We start from the raw sequence: 14,808 nt of genomic DNA, 5'->3' as shown, positions 1-14,808 counted from the left end.
TCTACTCTCTCTCTCTCTCTCTCTCTCTCTCTCTCTCTCTCTCTCTCTCTCTCTCTCGTTGCTAGGGATGGTAGACCGCCGCCTCCGGCGATCTCTCGGAAAACCTATATGCCTACGCCGTTAAAAATAGCTATAAACTAGGAAAAAATGAGAAGAAGAACAAAAGAATAAGCTGCTATTATGATGAATCATGTTTACATTTACAGCGTGGATGAAGCATATGCCCATTAGTGATTTATTTTAAAACGTACTTATCGTTCACCGTTAGATAGGTTTTACTCAAAAAAAAAAAAAAAAAAGAGAGCAAGACATCCATTATTTAATATTTCGATCACTGCTGCTACTGCTACTATTAGTAGAAGCAGCGCCAGTCACATTGCCATGTGAGCAGAGAAGAAAAACAGATCGGAACGAACTCGAATATATATAGATATATATTACACAAAGATTGGATCCAGAATAATAATAAAAGAATATTCAAACTTAGGCTTATGCAGGACCTGACTGTCTTCTTCTTCATTGTTCTACAAAATTTGCGTTGGATCCACGCATCACTTGTTTGTTTGGTTTCTTTCTTTATTTCATTGTGGGCTAACTCCATGCCACCTGCCTCCTCAACTAGTTTGAAGAGGAAGAGAAAGAGAGATGAAGAGAGGTAGGTGAAGCCTCAACTTCGAACATCCAAACCTCGATCTTATTCTTATACACTCCATGTTAGATGTGAAGGTAACTTGCCATACATGGTGGTGATTGTAGGGACGGGAGAAATATAACACACATTATTTGTCGTAATTCTAATTCAAGCATTATTTCTTCAAACATTTTTTTTTGTTTGGATAAATATATGAAATTAACTGTTGAAAAAAAAAATTATATACAATATCGATCCGAATATTTACATCAACTACCTCTGAATTTACTTTCTTTAAATTGCAACCGTATTTCACAGTGGCGGAGCTAGAATTTAAAGTTAGGAGGGGTTGAGATTTAGTATAACATGATTTACCGTTATCATATCATGAAAAAAAAATTTTTAATATATGATCAATGAATAATAAGTAAGTAGTTAATAGTATGTTATTTTAATTATCTCTATATTTTAATGTTGGGGCCAGTAATTCCTTCTTAAACTATTAGTTTTCTGTTTATGAACGCATGAATATATTCCCGTGGGGGGGGGGGGGGGGTTCACATCTCATGGTAGCTCTGCCCCTGGTATTTCATGATTCATGTAGAAAAAAAAACTACCGAAGACAGTCATAACGTTGGAAAAGACGTCTCGATCATTTCTTTAATAAAAACTTTGATACAAAAAACTACCAATCTATACCAAACCGATCGACCAGCAATGTATACAAATTAGGAAGATTGGGAGTAGATTGCTAGCAATGTTCTTATGACAAAATCAATTCATGAATGTATAATTATAAAATAAAACGTCAACTAATTTTGTTTATAGCTTTTCTTGGGTCTTATAGCTAGGGTGGCAAGGACCTAATGAGGAATGCTCTCATGCCATGTTTGCCGTGTTTTTTATTTCAAATAATTTGTCATTTTTAATAATATAGGAAATCAGCGTGACAAGAAATTAAAAGAAAATGTGGGGCATGATTTAAACTGATGCTAGTTTGAAGCTGGCGTTGGTTGAATATAAATATAAATGTTGAAAGTTTGGTTGAATGATTTATAACTAAGATTATTGGGTTGACAGTTGACTTGTAAGTAATTGAAAAAAAATATATTGGCGACAAAGAAGTGGAAGAACTAACATGAAGCATGTTGTAGTACATCCCCCTTTGACGCTGCAAAGCTCTTTAATGAAGATATCAATTATGTTCAACACTTCAACCAAATTCAACATGATAGCATACATAATTGACAATTGAATCTAATTTGTATAAATTTTGATTCAATTTTGTATCGCTTTGAATTTTAATTTTGAAAATGTTCGATCATTTAGTAAATTAAATGATCACAGTAAATAAAATTACGTCGTTAATTCTTAACTAGTTGTACTCATCTACTTTTGGAACAATGATTTGCCAACTTTTCTAACAAGCATCTGTATTTACAACTTTACAAGGCATTTCACTTATTCAGTGGCTATTCCAAAGTAATTTGTTGGGTGTTTGTAAGAACAAAACAAACAAAGTCCATTGGAAATGTCATTCATTCGTTCATGTTAGATTGAGTAGCCAGCCTACAATCAAAACTACCAACTCTACACAAGCTGTAGACACAATTAATGCCATTCAATTGAACCCCTAACTCATTACCTATTTTACATTATTGACATGAGTCTGCATCTGATATCCAGGTTGGAGATATAGAGAGCAAGCTGGGGAAGAAAAACAGTTGGAACCGTTTGGTCATTTGGTGTGCCAAACATAATGGCAATTGGCAAACCTAGAACTTCAGGCTAATTATCTTGAAACCCAGAATGCTTTGTTAAAATAAAAAACACAAAAAAGAGCATGAAGCTAAATCTGTGATAGAAGTACCAAACCGAGAAGAGAGTTGCTTTCAAACCCCACAGGATTTGGTTGGCTGCTTCTTGCCTTTGTTTTCTTTGCCATCAAAATCTCGAGTCTTGACCGCTCCCCCCGTGTCATCCTACCTAATCACGGGACGGCTGCTTGTTTTGTGACACTTTTAGAGCCCCTCAACCGCCATCCCTAATTACCATTTTCGGCTTTTTTTCCCAACTCTAAAATATCTAATTTAAAACTTAAAATAAAATAAAAGATTTCGACTCTACATATCGACAAATATAACCAAATATTAATATATGCATTGAATAGAGAACCACCTTGTCTTTATATAGTTTCGAACATATATAGAAAATGTAATTCATTGTAATTCATCAATAATTTAAATGTGGTTAGAACAAGATTATAGATGGTAACGGCTCTCAATAGCGTTAGACATTACTGTAATAAATTTAGAAAATCAAAATTCTCAGCTCTCAAATATGCTGCCTTCAGACGATGATTGATGTCTTGATGATATTTTTACTTTGGCAATAAGGAAAAGTAAAACAAAAAAAATCTTCGCAAAAGATGTTTTACATTTATGAATCCGGATTACAAAATCAAAGAGCTGATTGCAAAATTTAAAAAACAGGGAATGAATATGGGCTCAATTGAGAGGTGGGTGGGGGCAAAAAAGTAAACTGACATAGTTACGTGGAGAAGAAAAAAAAAGTACGTGGGAAAGAAGCCAAGCGAAAATAGTGGCTGACTCATACTTGGAGGGGGCCCTTTTTCGCATCATTTTCTCTTCTTAAAAAGGGCTCACCCACCCTTCACTCTCTCCATATTTCTTCTCTTTCGTCTCTCTCGATTTCTCAGACCAAACCCTCCCTCTCTCTCTCTCCAAGCTTAGTACCAACCAACCATGACTGCTTACAGAGGCAAATACGCTGGTAATTTGAATCTTCTTCTTGTTCTTCGATCCGTATTTCATTTGTTTCGTAGATTCTACTCTTCTGTTTTGCTCTGTTTGTATATCTGCTTCGATGTTTTGTGTAGATCTGTTTTGTGTTCATGTTTTCAGATTTTGATTTATGAGATAGTCCTTGTTTCAGTATCGTATAGTCATCCGAGTTATGTTTGCGATCTGTTGTGTTTTTGTTCGATTGAGTTTGTAAGTGAAAGCGATCTGTTCATGTTACTGTCGAGTTTTAGATCTGACTTTTATGCATGCTTTGCCTGTGTTTGTGTTTGACTTTTCATAGTTGGAATCAGTTCGTCGTAGCATGTTACGGTTACTGATAGCTTAGTTTGTTTGACTGTTGGAACTGTTAGGTTCGATCTTATTGGATTTATGATCTGTTTTGTGGAGTATTCTAGTCCTGGAGAACTTTGTTTAGTTCTGCCTCTAGATCCTTTGATGTTTCAGGGTTCGTAGAATGATGTATGCTTCATATCGTTGATGATCCACTTGTTATAGTCTTCTTGCGTTGATTACAATTTGATGTTTGAACAATGGCCTTTTGATTAAGTTTTTGATAGCTCGGAAGTTTGTTTAAGATTACTTGTTTGTTTGTTTGTTTGTTTGTTTTTTTTAAATATTTTATTGTAGAGTTATGTTTCAATATTTATGTTTATGATTTTGTGGATTCCGTTGACTGAATTCTGGATGCCTTGCAGATGAGCTCATTAAGAATGCTGCCTACATTGGCACCCCTGGAAAGGGTATTCTAGCTGCTGATGAGTCCACTGGCACTATTGGAAAACGTTTTGACAGCATCAAAGTTGAGAATGTTGAAGAGAACAGGCGTGCTCTTCGTGAGCTCCTCTTCACTGCCCCTGGTGTCCTCCAGTACCTTAGTGGAGTGATCCTCTTTGAGGAGACCCTCTACCAGAAGACAGCTGAAGGTACCTTCACCATGATCTCAGTTTTATGATACTGCCAGCTTTGTGCGTGGTTATTTGTGTACTCTGATCAATCTGCTATTTCTTTCTCTCAAGAAATTATCTATGTAGGTTTTAAATTGTGTCCTTTGTATATTGTTTCATTTCAATCTTCTGGTTAGTTGAGTGTTGCCCGTTTTCGGTTATTTGTTCTTGATGGATGGATCTTAACAATATAATGCTTGTTGTATTGTGCAGGCAAGCCTTTCGTTGATGTCTTGAACGAGGGTGGTGTTCTTCCTGGTATCAAGGTTGACAAGGGTGTTGTTGAGCTTAAAGGTACTGATGGTGAGACCACAACCCAGGGATTGGATGGCCTTGGTGCCCGCTGCGCTAAGTACTACGAAGCTGGTGCCAGGTTTGCCAAATGGCGTGCCGTTCTCAAGATTGGTCCCAATGAGCCATCTCAGCTCTCAATCAACGAGAATGCTAATGGCTTGGCTCGTTATGCTATCATCTGCCAGGAGAATGGTTTGGTACCCATTGTTGAGCCTGAGATCCTTGTTGATGGACCCCACTCCATTGACAAGTGTGCTGATGTGACTGAGCGTGTACTTGCTGCATGTTACAAGGCTCTCAATGACCACCACGTCCTTCTTGAAGGAACTCTCTTGAAGCCCAACATGGTTACTCCCGGATCTGAAGCCAAGAAGGCTTCACCAGAAGTGATTGCTGAGTACACCGTCCGTGCCTTGCAGCGCACTACCCCCGCAGCTGTCCCTGCTGTGGTGTTCTTGTCTGGTGGACAGAGTGAGGAGGAGGCTACCCTCAACCTTAACGCCATGAACCAGCTCAAGGGAAAGAAGCCATGGACTCTTTCCTTCTCTTTTGGCCGTGCTCTTCAGGCCAGCACTCTCAAGGCTTGGTCAGGAAAGAAAGAGAATGTCAAGGCTGCCCAGCAGGCACTCCTCACAAGGGCCAAGGCCAACTCAGAGGCAACCTTGGGAATCTACAAGGGTGATGCCAAGCTCGGAGAAGGAGCTGCTGAGAGCCTTCATGTCAAGGACTACAAGTACTGAAGAAGTTTTAGACTTCTCTCCATGTGCTCTGTTTTTGGAAAACTATCTTTCTGAGTTGTGTATCACATTGGCTTTTTCAGGCATATAGTTTTAGGGATTTTTCAAAGTTCTGTTTTTCAATCTTGATCTTGGTTTGTAGGGTTTGTTAGAATAAAAAGCTTGAAGAGCATTGACATGTTGAGTTTGAAATGTTTCTATGCCTGTTCAAAAGAACGGATCATGATATATATTTTGCTTGAATGAAGATAAGCATCTTACATTCTGAATAACCAATGTTTGCTGTTGCTAAATTTTGCTTTCTTATTCTTCTTACCCTCTGCTCGTCTGACGTATACAAATTGAGCCTTGGGTGTTTGAACCTGGCCTTGTAATCACCCACCAATAAATCTGCGCAGATCAGTGAGATCAACATTGGCGTTCAAGACCATAAAGCCTCCTAGCTTGAGACCAAAAAGAAGACTGATTCCAAGAGAAACAGATTTGCGTGAGGAGGTGCCAAAGATCCATTTGGAGGTTTTGACTAGTCTCATCGTTCATGTTTCAACATTGAGAAAACAATAACAACAACAAAATTGGCAACGAAGGTCCTGGCTATGGTAAATGGTGATTAAAGAAGACCCTCGTTAACATCTGCTGGGATTAATAAAAATATAATACACCAGAATTACAAACTACAAATGTAATTGGGTGATAAAACACCAAGCATTTTTGCTATGGCATACTCTAACTAAACATGCAGCTAGTGCCAAATACCTTGTTCTTACCATGAACTTGAATAAACGATAGAAGAACAGCAGGGTAAAAATCATCGGGAGAATCATATATTCCAAACCACAGCCATTATTAACTCAATTGTTCCGAACTGTAGATGCATTCTTACCTTGTTTGGGCTCATACAATATATAATGGGTTAGAAGTGACAGACTTTCAGGCCTCATTTCAAGTCTGACTCTGATAACTTGTCGACATGTAAAGATTCTCATTATGTATCATTTTATACCTTCTTTACTTCATTAGTTGATCTGATTTCATGAATCCACCATAAAAAAAGATAACTCTGCACAATCACCATAATATCTTTAGGAAAAAAAAAACAATTAAGAGACATGGGTTGTAACCAACCTCCTATAAGTCTTTACCTTCATTTTGGACATGATAATTAATCACCTTAAAAGTAATAAGTGCAGATGACATATAAAATTGAAAATTCAAGCTCACATATGCCACATAATTGAATATAGGATAAGGAGATTTCACTTGTGTAAGGAATTGAAGAATACTCTTGGCACTCAACTTCACATACACACACAAGAGAAACAATATAGATCAAATCAGGAATTTAGTCCAATAGATCTTATTCACTTGCCAAACTCTTACACAACTGCTAGTGAATTTTACAGTTGACATAGGATTTTGTATTGGGGTTCATATTACATAGCCACTATTAGAACAACCACTAGAATCATTTCCACTGCACCTTGTAACTCTCATAACATATAGCACACGAAATGCTAGCAGTCATATACTGTTATGATTAAACTTACTTCTTACTTTCCTAACCTCTAAACTTTCTTGGTTCTCATTAGTCTAGTTACAAACGATTATGTTGATCGAGCACTTGTTCAATCACCTAAACCAATTAATGAATTTTAATCCAAAGTTCCAAGCTCCATGCAAAGAGTGTTAAATGGGGTTAATTTCTGTTCTGTAAAGAAGGGTGGTAGTGATAAACAGTTAAATCCTATGATGAAATATTTCAAAGGGGGAGATTAGGAATTTTAGATTGATAATATGATTCTTCAAACTGGGGCAAAGCCGTGTTGTGGAAAACTTGAGTAGAACAGTTGCGTCTTTTGTTTTTGTTTTGTTTTGGTGCTTCATCAGTCCATGCCAGTAAGTGGTCACATAGATCACAAGAAAAGGCAGGTTTAGAAAGGCCTCCCCAGAAAAGCTGGCTTGCTTGAACTTAGAAGTTCCATAATTGTCGATGTGTATGTAGCTTCGTGTCCTCCTTCGACAGCTCGACGAGATGAGCCTTGGGAACGGTAAAGTTCAGCTCAGCGAAGCAAAAGCAAAGCTGCATGCATGGGTTGTTGAAGCTTTGAAGATTCATGAAAATGGTAAAAGAGAAAGAGAAAAATGGTGTGGTGGTACTGGCAAAACAGTGATCGACAATGACTGAAATGTCCCCCCATTGTTTGGTTCCCTCTGGTGGGAAGCTTCTTTACGCTTTCCTATGCACACTGCAAGGAGTACTAGTCATCTCTGTCAATATGTATATACAGATAAACCATATATATGAGTGTACGTCGCAGTAGCAGCAGTCCAGTACTACTAGTGTTATGATGAACATGAACACAGCCTGACGTTTAAGAGAGAGTAATAAGCTTCGATATGATTGTCATTTACCAAAAAAGCAGAAGATAATCATCTATGATTTGTCCCCATTGTCTAAAAGCCTACAGAAAAGCTGTTTCAAAAGTCTCTTTCTATCTATTTTCTCTTATCAATGACATGCATATATCCCTCTAATCGATGCACTGGTTATCGATCATTTGAATGCAACTGATAGCGAAAGATCGATGCACAGCTTCCTTGTATGGGTGAGAAAACTCGAACCTCTAGCCTCAGACCTTGCTTGTGTATATTTGTTTCATGAGACTAAATGAGTTGTGCTAAATAAGAAGTCTAATTTAGTTAGTATTGTGTTTAGTATTATTGGATACTAAAATAAATGAGCTTATGTAATACATTGTTTTCATTTTTCCCTTCTTAGATAATGTTATTGTGGATACTCAAATAGGTCATCCTTAGATAACACCATCATTCTAAATCACAAACTAAGCAAACTACCATCTAATCTCATGCAACACCAAACATGAGTTAACATTAGTACAACTTAAGATACCAAACATAAGTACACGACAATCTTAAAAAATAAGGAGGTCTAATGCAGCCCCGAGTACCAAACATACATTTAGTGTACAATGACGTTGGTTATTTCTGAGGTGAGCTCAGATATCCTATTAACATTCTAGAGTAGTGTTCACATGGTCAATGTCACTGACTAAGAGATTCATGGTCAGTCACCATTAGAATATTAGCATTTAAGGGTTGAAAACAAAACAACTCTACTAAAAAATAATTCTCCATACCCTTAGATTTAAATTCAACGGTGACTGACCACGAATCATTGGTCAGTCACTGACTAGGTGAACATGCATGACTGCATATGCATTCTAAGTGGATGTTAATAGATAGGACTAGCTAGTGCTTTCTATTGGAGCTGCAGGAAGAAGATTATAGCCTGACAATCATCATGAAACTAAAGTTGTTTAGAAAATTCGACCATAACAAAGATAGATTCCAAAATAATTACTGTTTAAAGCTGAATGAGAAAAGAAACTATATCAACAACATGACAAGCCCATCAAATTACGGCCATCAATTATTAAGAAGTTTTGTATGCAGTTGTTCTAAAGGGGTATATATGCTTATAATTTCTCTCATACATATATATTATATATATATATATACGTACGTGAATACATACATGCATACATATACTCACTGTAGATGACTCCTTCACTGGTTTGAAGATAATGACATGTTTCTGGTGTGTAGTGAAACCTGGTACTGGCATTTATTTTGCTAAACTGTACATGGTTGCTTCCCTCCTTGTCAGTTTCATAGCTACCAGAAACCATGCCAGGCCAAGAAGTTAGGCAGCTTCCAATGGAGGCAAGCCTCAAAGGGAACCTGCCTTTCATTTCTTTCGCTCTCTTTTTCCTTTATTTGTTCTGTTGGATGAAGTCAATACGTGAAGGCTTCAGCTGAACCTTCTCGCTTGTAGAACTGTTTGCCTCTTGCTTTACTCTTTAGCAAGAGGTTTATTCTCAATCTTTTCACTCTCTATAAGATACAATATGTTTTTCTTTGTCTCTCATCTATCAGGATTTATATTACCTCTAATTTGGGTGGTCGAAACCAGTTATCGATCAATTTGTTCTTTCCTCTATATATATGGATGATTTGGGATGTTATCTTTATAATTTATGCTTAAGTGTTTGACATATGGTATAACCTTATTTCCTATATATTTGGCTAATTCTAAGTACTCAGAGAAGATAGAAGGTTAAGTCGGTAGATTATTAAAGTAACAAAAAGTGCTGAGCTATGATTATAAAGCTCTTTCATGGTTACATTCAACCATATAATCATAGTTAAGTACACTGTTTAACAAGATGCTGTTTATGCATAAGGAGAAAACTGGTTTTTTAAGTCTCATAAATAATTCGATCCATCTTCACAAAAACAAAACAATTGCATATATCATCCTGCTAATCGCCAATTCCAGGAAGAGCGACAACTATTAGTGTCTCATGACTCTCATCCGCATCCATTATACAATTAAAAGCGTACTCCCATATTAATTTTTTTTGGCAAAAGAAATTAAGTTTTATTAAATAAAAAAGAAGAAATTGACAAGAAAGGGAGAGACATTAACTAGAACTCCCTTTTAACAAAAGGTAAAGATGCATGAGACATTAAACAAATCATGCAAATGTACTCCCATATTAATTGATTACAAATTAAAGAGGAAAATGTATACAGTAATATCTATGAACAAAAAATAAAATTAACCCAAAATGAACCATTTTCATGCATCAAGAAAGTAAATTTTATGCATAATTAATAATTAAAGATCGATATATAAAACTTTGAAAATCAGGGTTTGGGTTGGAGAGGATGACAATCCCAACACTAAGGTTGCTTAGACCTCCCTTGCTCAATTAAGTAGTACATCAGAAAGAAAATAAAATGCTTAATTTATTTTCCTCCCTGAAGTTTAAACATCAAACCTCTCTCCTATACATGCATATATGAATTCCTCAGTTAGCTCCTTGCTTATATAACAAGTCAGCAAAACCACCCTCCAGTTACCCTTTTACAAGTTGTTGTCGTCATCTTCGATACGATCCTCATCGCTAATTCACTGGTTTTAACTACCCTTGCTGAGCTTCAAACCATAGTTCTCCCACAAGTTGTCTCCTTCACCCATCAAAAATGGAAAACAAGTCTCGTTCACCACTGCAGCATTGCCTACATTTGGATTAGCAGGAGGAGAACCATCATCAACACGTTCATGATTGTTCATTTCACAAGTAGCATAGACTCCTCCTTGACTGTTGTACATTGAGGAATTAGACTCATTATTCCCAAAGTAACAAGAAGTTGGTCTTGAAAGATTGTTTTCCTTCCGCTTCTTACTGAACAACTCCTTGGAACACTTGCTCCCATAGTTTATGCTCTCCCATTTCTCCTTGCACACCATTCCACTCCTTTCGTACCCCAAACAACTCATCTTGGACGCTATCTCCTCCCAAAGAATTTCATCTGAACACCCACCTCTCTGATTAGTACTAAACCTCGACTCCATGCTTCCTCTCAGCTGAACCAATCTGTTAATCTCGCATTCCGGCCATGTCCGTTGCTCACTCACAATGTCCTCGTGATCTTGCTCTGGTGTTGAAGAAGAAGTCTTTACTTCATGGCTAGTACTACTTCCTGTTAGTTTCTGCAATGCATCCATGAGAGCTTTATCCCTTGATTCAATCCATGCCCTCTCTTTAGCCCAAAACTGCTGCTCTCTCTCCGCCCGGCCCGCCTCTTGTTTTCGCCACTCCTCCTCTCTCAACACCCTCTCCCTTTCTTTCTGCTCAAGCGTGCTCGTCAGCTTCTCCAACCATTCGTCTTGCTTCTCCATCATCTTCCTCATTTGCACGTCGATAAACTCCTTTATCTTCACCTTCCATCCCCTCCTCTTCCTCATTCTCTTCATCTCAAGCACGTCATCGTCTATCGGAGCAATGGCACTGGCGCCGTTGTCCTCCGAGGAAGAGGAGTCCTTGAAATCGGAGGAGTTCGAGACGCTCTGAGTGGACTGATATGTAGCAGCAGTAGTAGTATCTTGATGACTCGGTTGAGCTTGATAACGAAAACTATTATTATTGTTGTTGTTATTGATATTATTATTACCGACGAAATGGGATTGATCTGGCGGGAGTGATGAGGCGGCAATGTTGTTGCTAGTTTCGCCATAGAGAGCTTCAAGCTGCCGAAAGAATCTGTAGTGCTTGCCATCTTGTCTTCCGGCCTTTCCTTCCTTTGTCTTCTTGTAATACTTGTACAAGTTTTCGAATTTTTCCCTGCATTTTTTTCCGCTTCTTTGATACCCATGTTCCTCACACATGATCCTGCAAGAAACATCTGAATCAATTAAGTGTCTGATCATCTTAACAAATTAAGGGAGCACAGAAATGACTGATTTGACAGTATTTGCAGGCAAACTAATTGAGTTGAGAGCATGTGATTCGTTCATGATGCTTAATTTTGTAATGATTATGCTATGATGCCTCACATATGTTTGGTAAGCGTATGATCTAGTATATATGACCACGGGAATGACCATTCAAATTTCAAAAGAAGAACGTAATGAATGTGTGTCAAAAGGACGTTAATTTCAAATTTTCAATTGATTCATCATGTCTTCTCATCAGAAGAAAACCAGTCGATAATTGGTACCGAATTGCATCGAAGAAACCACCCTATACTTTAAAAGATGGCTACACATTTTGAAAACAGAAAACGAGTCAGTGACTCAGTGATACAACTCATTTTGCACAAATCAGTACTCATCAACGTCATCACAAACACAACACCTGGATTTGCAACTGCACTTCATAGTCTAGTCGTTTTACAACTCTAGACGAGAAAGAAAAGAAAAGAAGAAGAAGAAGATGAAGAACACATAGGGTATATTATAATTAGGGTATGTAACTTTACCTAGAGACTTCATCCCAGAGCGGCCCCTTCTGATTAGCCTCTTTGAACTTGTGATCGAGTCGTGACCGGATCTCCAGAAGCGTGAGAGTCTCTTGCCTCGGCCACCTCCCGGAGCCGCCATCACCGCCAAGACAGCCTCCAGCCTCCACCTCCAGACCGCCGCCGCCACTGAGACAAGAAGTAGCCGCAACAGTGTTATTAGTACAAGCACCACCACCACCGGCCGAGTCAGCTGACCGAAACTCATGAATCCCACGTGGCACCATGTCGTGGGAGGTCGGAAGCCGACCCATCATCATGATCTCGTAGGGATGTTGCTGGTGATGATGATGCTGATGATGGGCCGGAGCGAGGAGCTGAGGCCGGTGGTGGTGGCTACTGGGGAAGAGCTCCGCCGGATTCTGGATGGCCTGGAAGTGAGACCTACCGGTTCCGTTCATGAGCTGCCTGAGATCTCCTAAATTGTACTGGTCCTCCATTTCCATGGATATCGAAAGAGAGAAAGATCGAAACTACTGAGTTAGCTAGTGAGAGAAAGCTAGGAGACTGAAATTGTAAAGGGTATTGTTGTTATAAGAGAGAAAGAGAGAATGAAAGAGAACGATAGAGCGGCAGAGTCGGATCGTGTCGTTCACGAAAAAAGCTCGAATTTAAGCACAGGACACTGGTCCCATGCCCTTCAATCTCTCTTGGTGACTCACAGAGAGAGTGAGAGAGAGAGATAGAGAGAGAGAGAGCTCTATCTCTTGCTCTTTGAAAATGGCTCTCCCAGCAGCTCTGTCCCTTGGAATCGTATATCACAGAGAGCTAGCGTGTAATTTGGAGTGTTTGGACATGGAGATATTTAGCATAGAAACGGGACCGGAATGAGGTCTACGTAGGTCTCCTTTGGCTTTGGGTTTTATATATCACCGACTCCGTGAGTCTGGTACTGTAGTAAAATTCGACAGGCCCAATCATACCCCGACACGTGTACACAGAGAGTGGACTACAGTTCCTAGTATGGGAGTGGTTTTGACCAAGCTGGCTGAGTCGTCTCAGGTTTGCAGAAACGGGGTGCCGTTGAGAGAAGCTGGAAACGATTGTCGTTTGTGGAGATCGATTTGGGAGAGGTTTTAAGGTGGAAGGAAACTTGGAGCTAGCAGTGGGAAAAGTGAAGAAGGAAGGGCATGAAGGAATAGTGGCCACTACCACTTGAGTGTGTATGTTGTTGCATCTCGATCTCTGCTTCTTTTTGTATTTTTTCAGGTGGCTAAAGAGGGTCTCAGAGCTCTCAGCTTTTGTGCCTCACTATTAAAGCCACCTTCTAGGCTTCCACTTCTGAATTCTGATATTTATTTGCCCTACGGATTCATTCAGATAATTGAGGCCTATTCTGGTTTCATTTGCCTAACCTTCATGCAACAACTAATTAAGGAGGAGCTCTATCAATTTAGGTGAATGTGGAGGTAAATTCTGGCAGAAGTAGTGCATAATGCTAGCTTATGGATATTAGATTAGTCAATTTGACCGGTAGACCGCACGATTTACAATTTATAAATACAGAGCGGATTTCACGCATCAAGGTGGTACACTTGCATCACCAATTTATAAGTCACCCGATTGGAGATGATAAGATAAAATAAAGACTAGGAACTCTCAATTCATTCATTTGACATTTTCATTTTTGATCCGATCAAATTAAACGCTCATAACTTTTTCGACTTCGGCTCATCATCTCCTGTTTCTGAAACACTTGGCCTAGTTTTTTTGTTCTAATTTTGTTAACGGCTTTCCCATATATACATAATGGTGTTATGTGGATGGCTAAATCAAATTAAAGTGTAAGATTGCGTGTTAGATGTTCGGTTCACTTGTACCATGATGCGTACAAGTATTCACAAACAATTTTTCAAACACTATTATCTGTTCCACTATCGTTTCAACACACATGAATGATTTATATTTTCAAATTAAAAATGATTTATATATAAGAACGACTATTTACATAACTTTGAGAATATCTTACTTAGACTTTTGTCATATGCGTTGATTAACATGTCGCATAAAACAAAACATAATTGTTCCGCACCATTTTATCATATGAGCTTTGATAGCATCTTTGTGTTTTTCGACCATAGGTCGCCTCTTGAACAATGAAGATTTACCAATATAAAATGATAGGAAAAAATTCAGTTTACTATCTTGAACTTTAGGTCTAAAATCAGTTTGATACCTCATCTTTTTTTTTAATCAGTTTCATACCTAAACTTTCAAAATGACATCAATCTCGACCAAAATGACTAAAATAGCCCTGGTTAATCTTTTTACCCTCTCTCTCTCCCTGCCTCCAAATCCACCATATGGCTGGCGCCGGCATCCACCCCTACCACCAGCAATGGGCCCCTCCTCCTACCCCGGTAATCGCCGCTGCCATTCTTAACTCTGAGAGGGTAAAAAGATTAATCAGGGTTATTTTAGTCATTTTGGTCAAGATTGATGTCATTTTGAAAGTTTAGGTATGAAACTGATTAAAAAAAAGATGAGGT

The 14,808-nt window shown here is 38.4% G+C and overlaps 2 protein-coding genes across 2 annotated transcripts; one reads left to right on the top strand and one right to left on the bottom strand.

The window, feature by feature from the left end:
• Positions 1-3,315: 3,315 nt before the first annotated feature.
• Positions 3,316-5,913, top strand: LOC101304014 (fructose-bisphosphate aldolase cytoplasmic isozyme-like). The gene is made up of 3 exons (XM_004302974.1): positions 3,316-3,424; positions 4,152-4,379; positions 4,614-5,913. The coding sequence occupies exons 1-3, from the start codon at positions 3,397-3,399 to the stop codon at positions 5,432-5,434; spliced, it is 1,077 nt and encodes a 358-aa protein (XP_004303022.1). The 5' UTR covers positions 3,316-3,396; the 3' UTR covers positions 5,435-5,913.
• A 4,240-nt stretch (positions 5,914-10,153) lies between these two features.
• Positions 10,154-12,765, bottom strand: LOC101294685 (trihelix transcription factor GT-2-like). Its single transcript, XM_004305314.1, has 2 exons — positions 12,281-12,765; positions 10,154-11,691 (listed from the first exon to the last, which is right to left on the bottom strand). The coding sequence occupies exons 1-2, from the start codon at positions 12,763-12,765 to the stop codon at positions 10,437-10,439; spliced, it is 1,740 nt and encodes a 579-aa protein (XP_004305362.1). The 3' UTR covers positions 10,154-10,436.
• Between the last annotated feature and the right edge of the window lie 2,043 nt (positions 12,766-14,808).

The sequence above is a fragment of the Fragaria vesca genome, linkage group LG6, assembly GCF_000184155.1.
Source record: "Fragaria vesca subsp. vesca linkage group LG6, FraVesHawaii_1.0, whole genome shotgun sequence".
Taxonomy (NCBI): Eukaryota; Viridiplantae; Streptophyta; class Magnoliopsida; order Rosales; family Rosaceae; genus Fragaria; species Fragaria vesca.
Note: the sequence above shows the minus strand (reverse complement) of the source record. Positions and strands in the feature narration are given on the sequence as shown.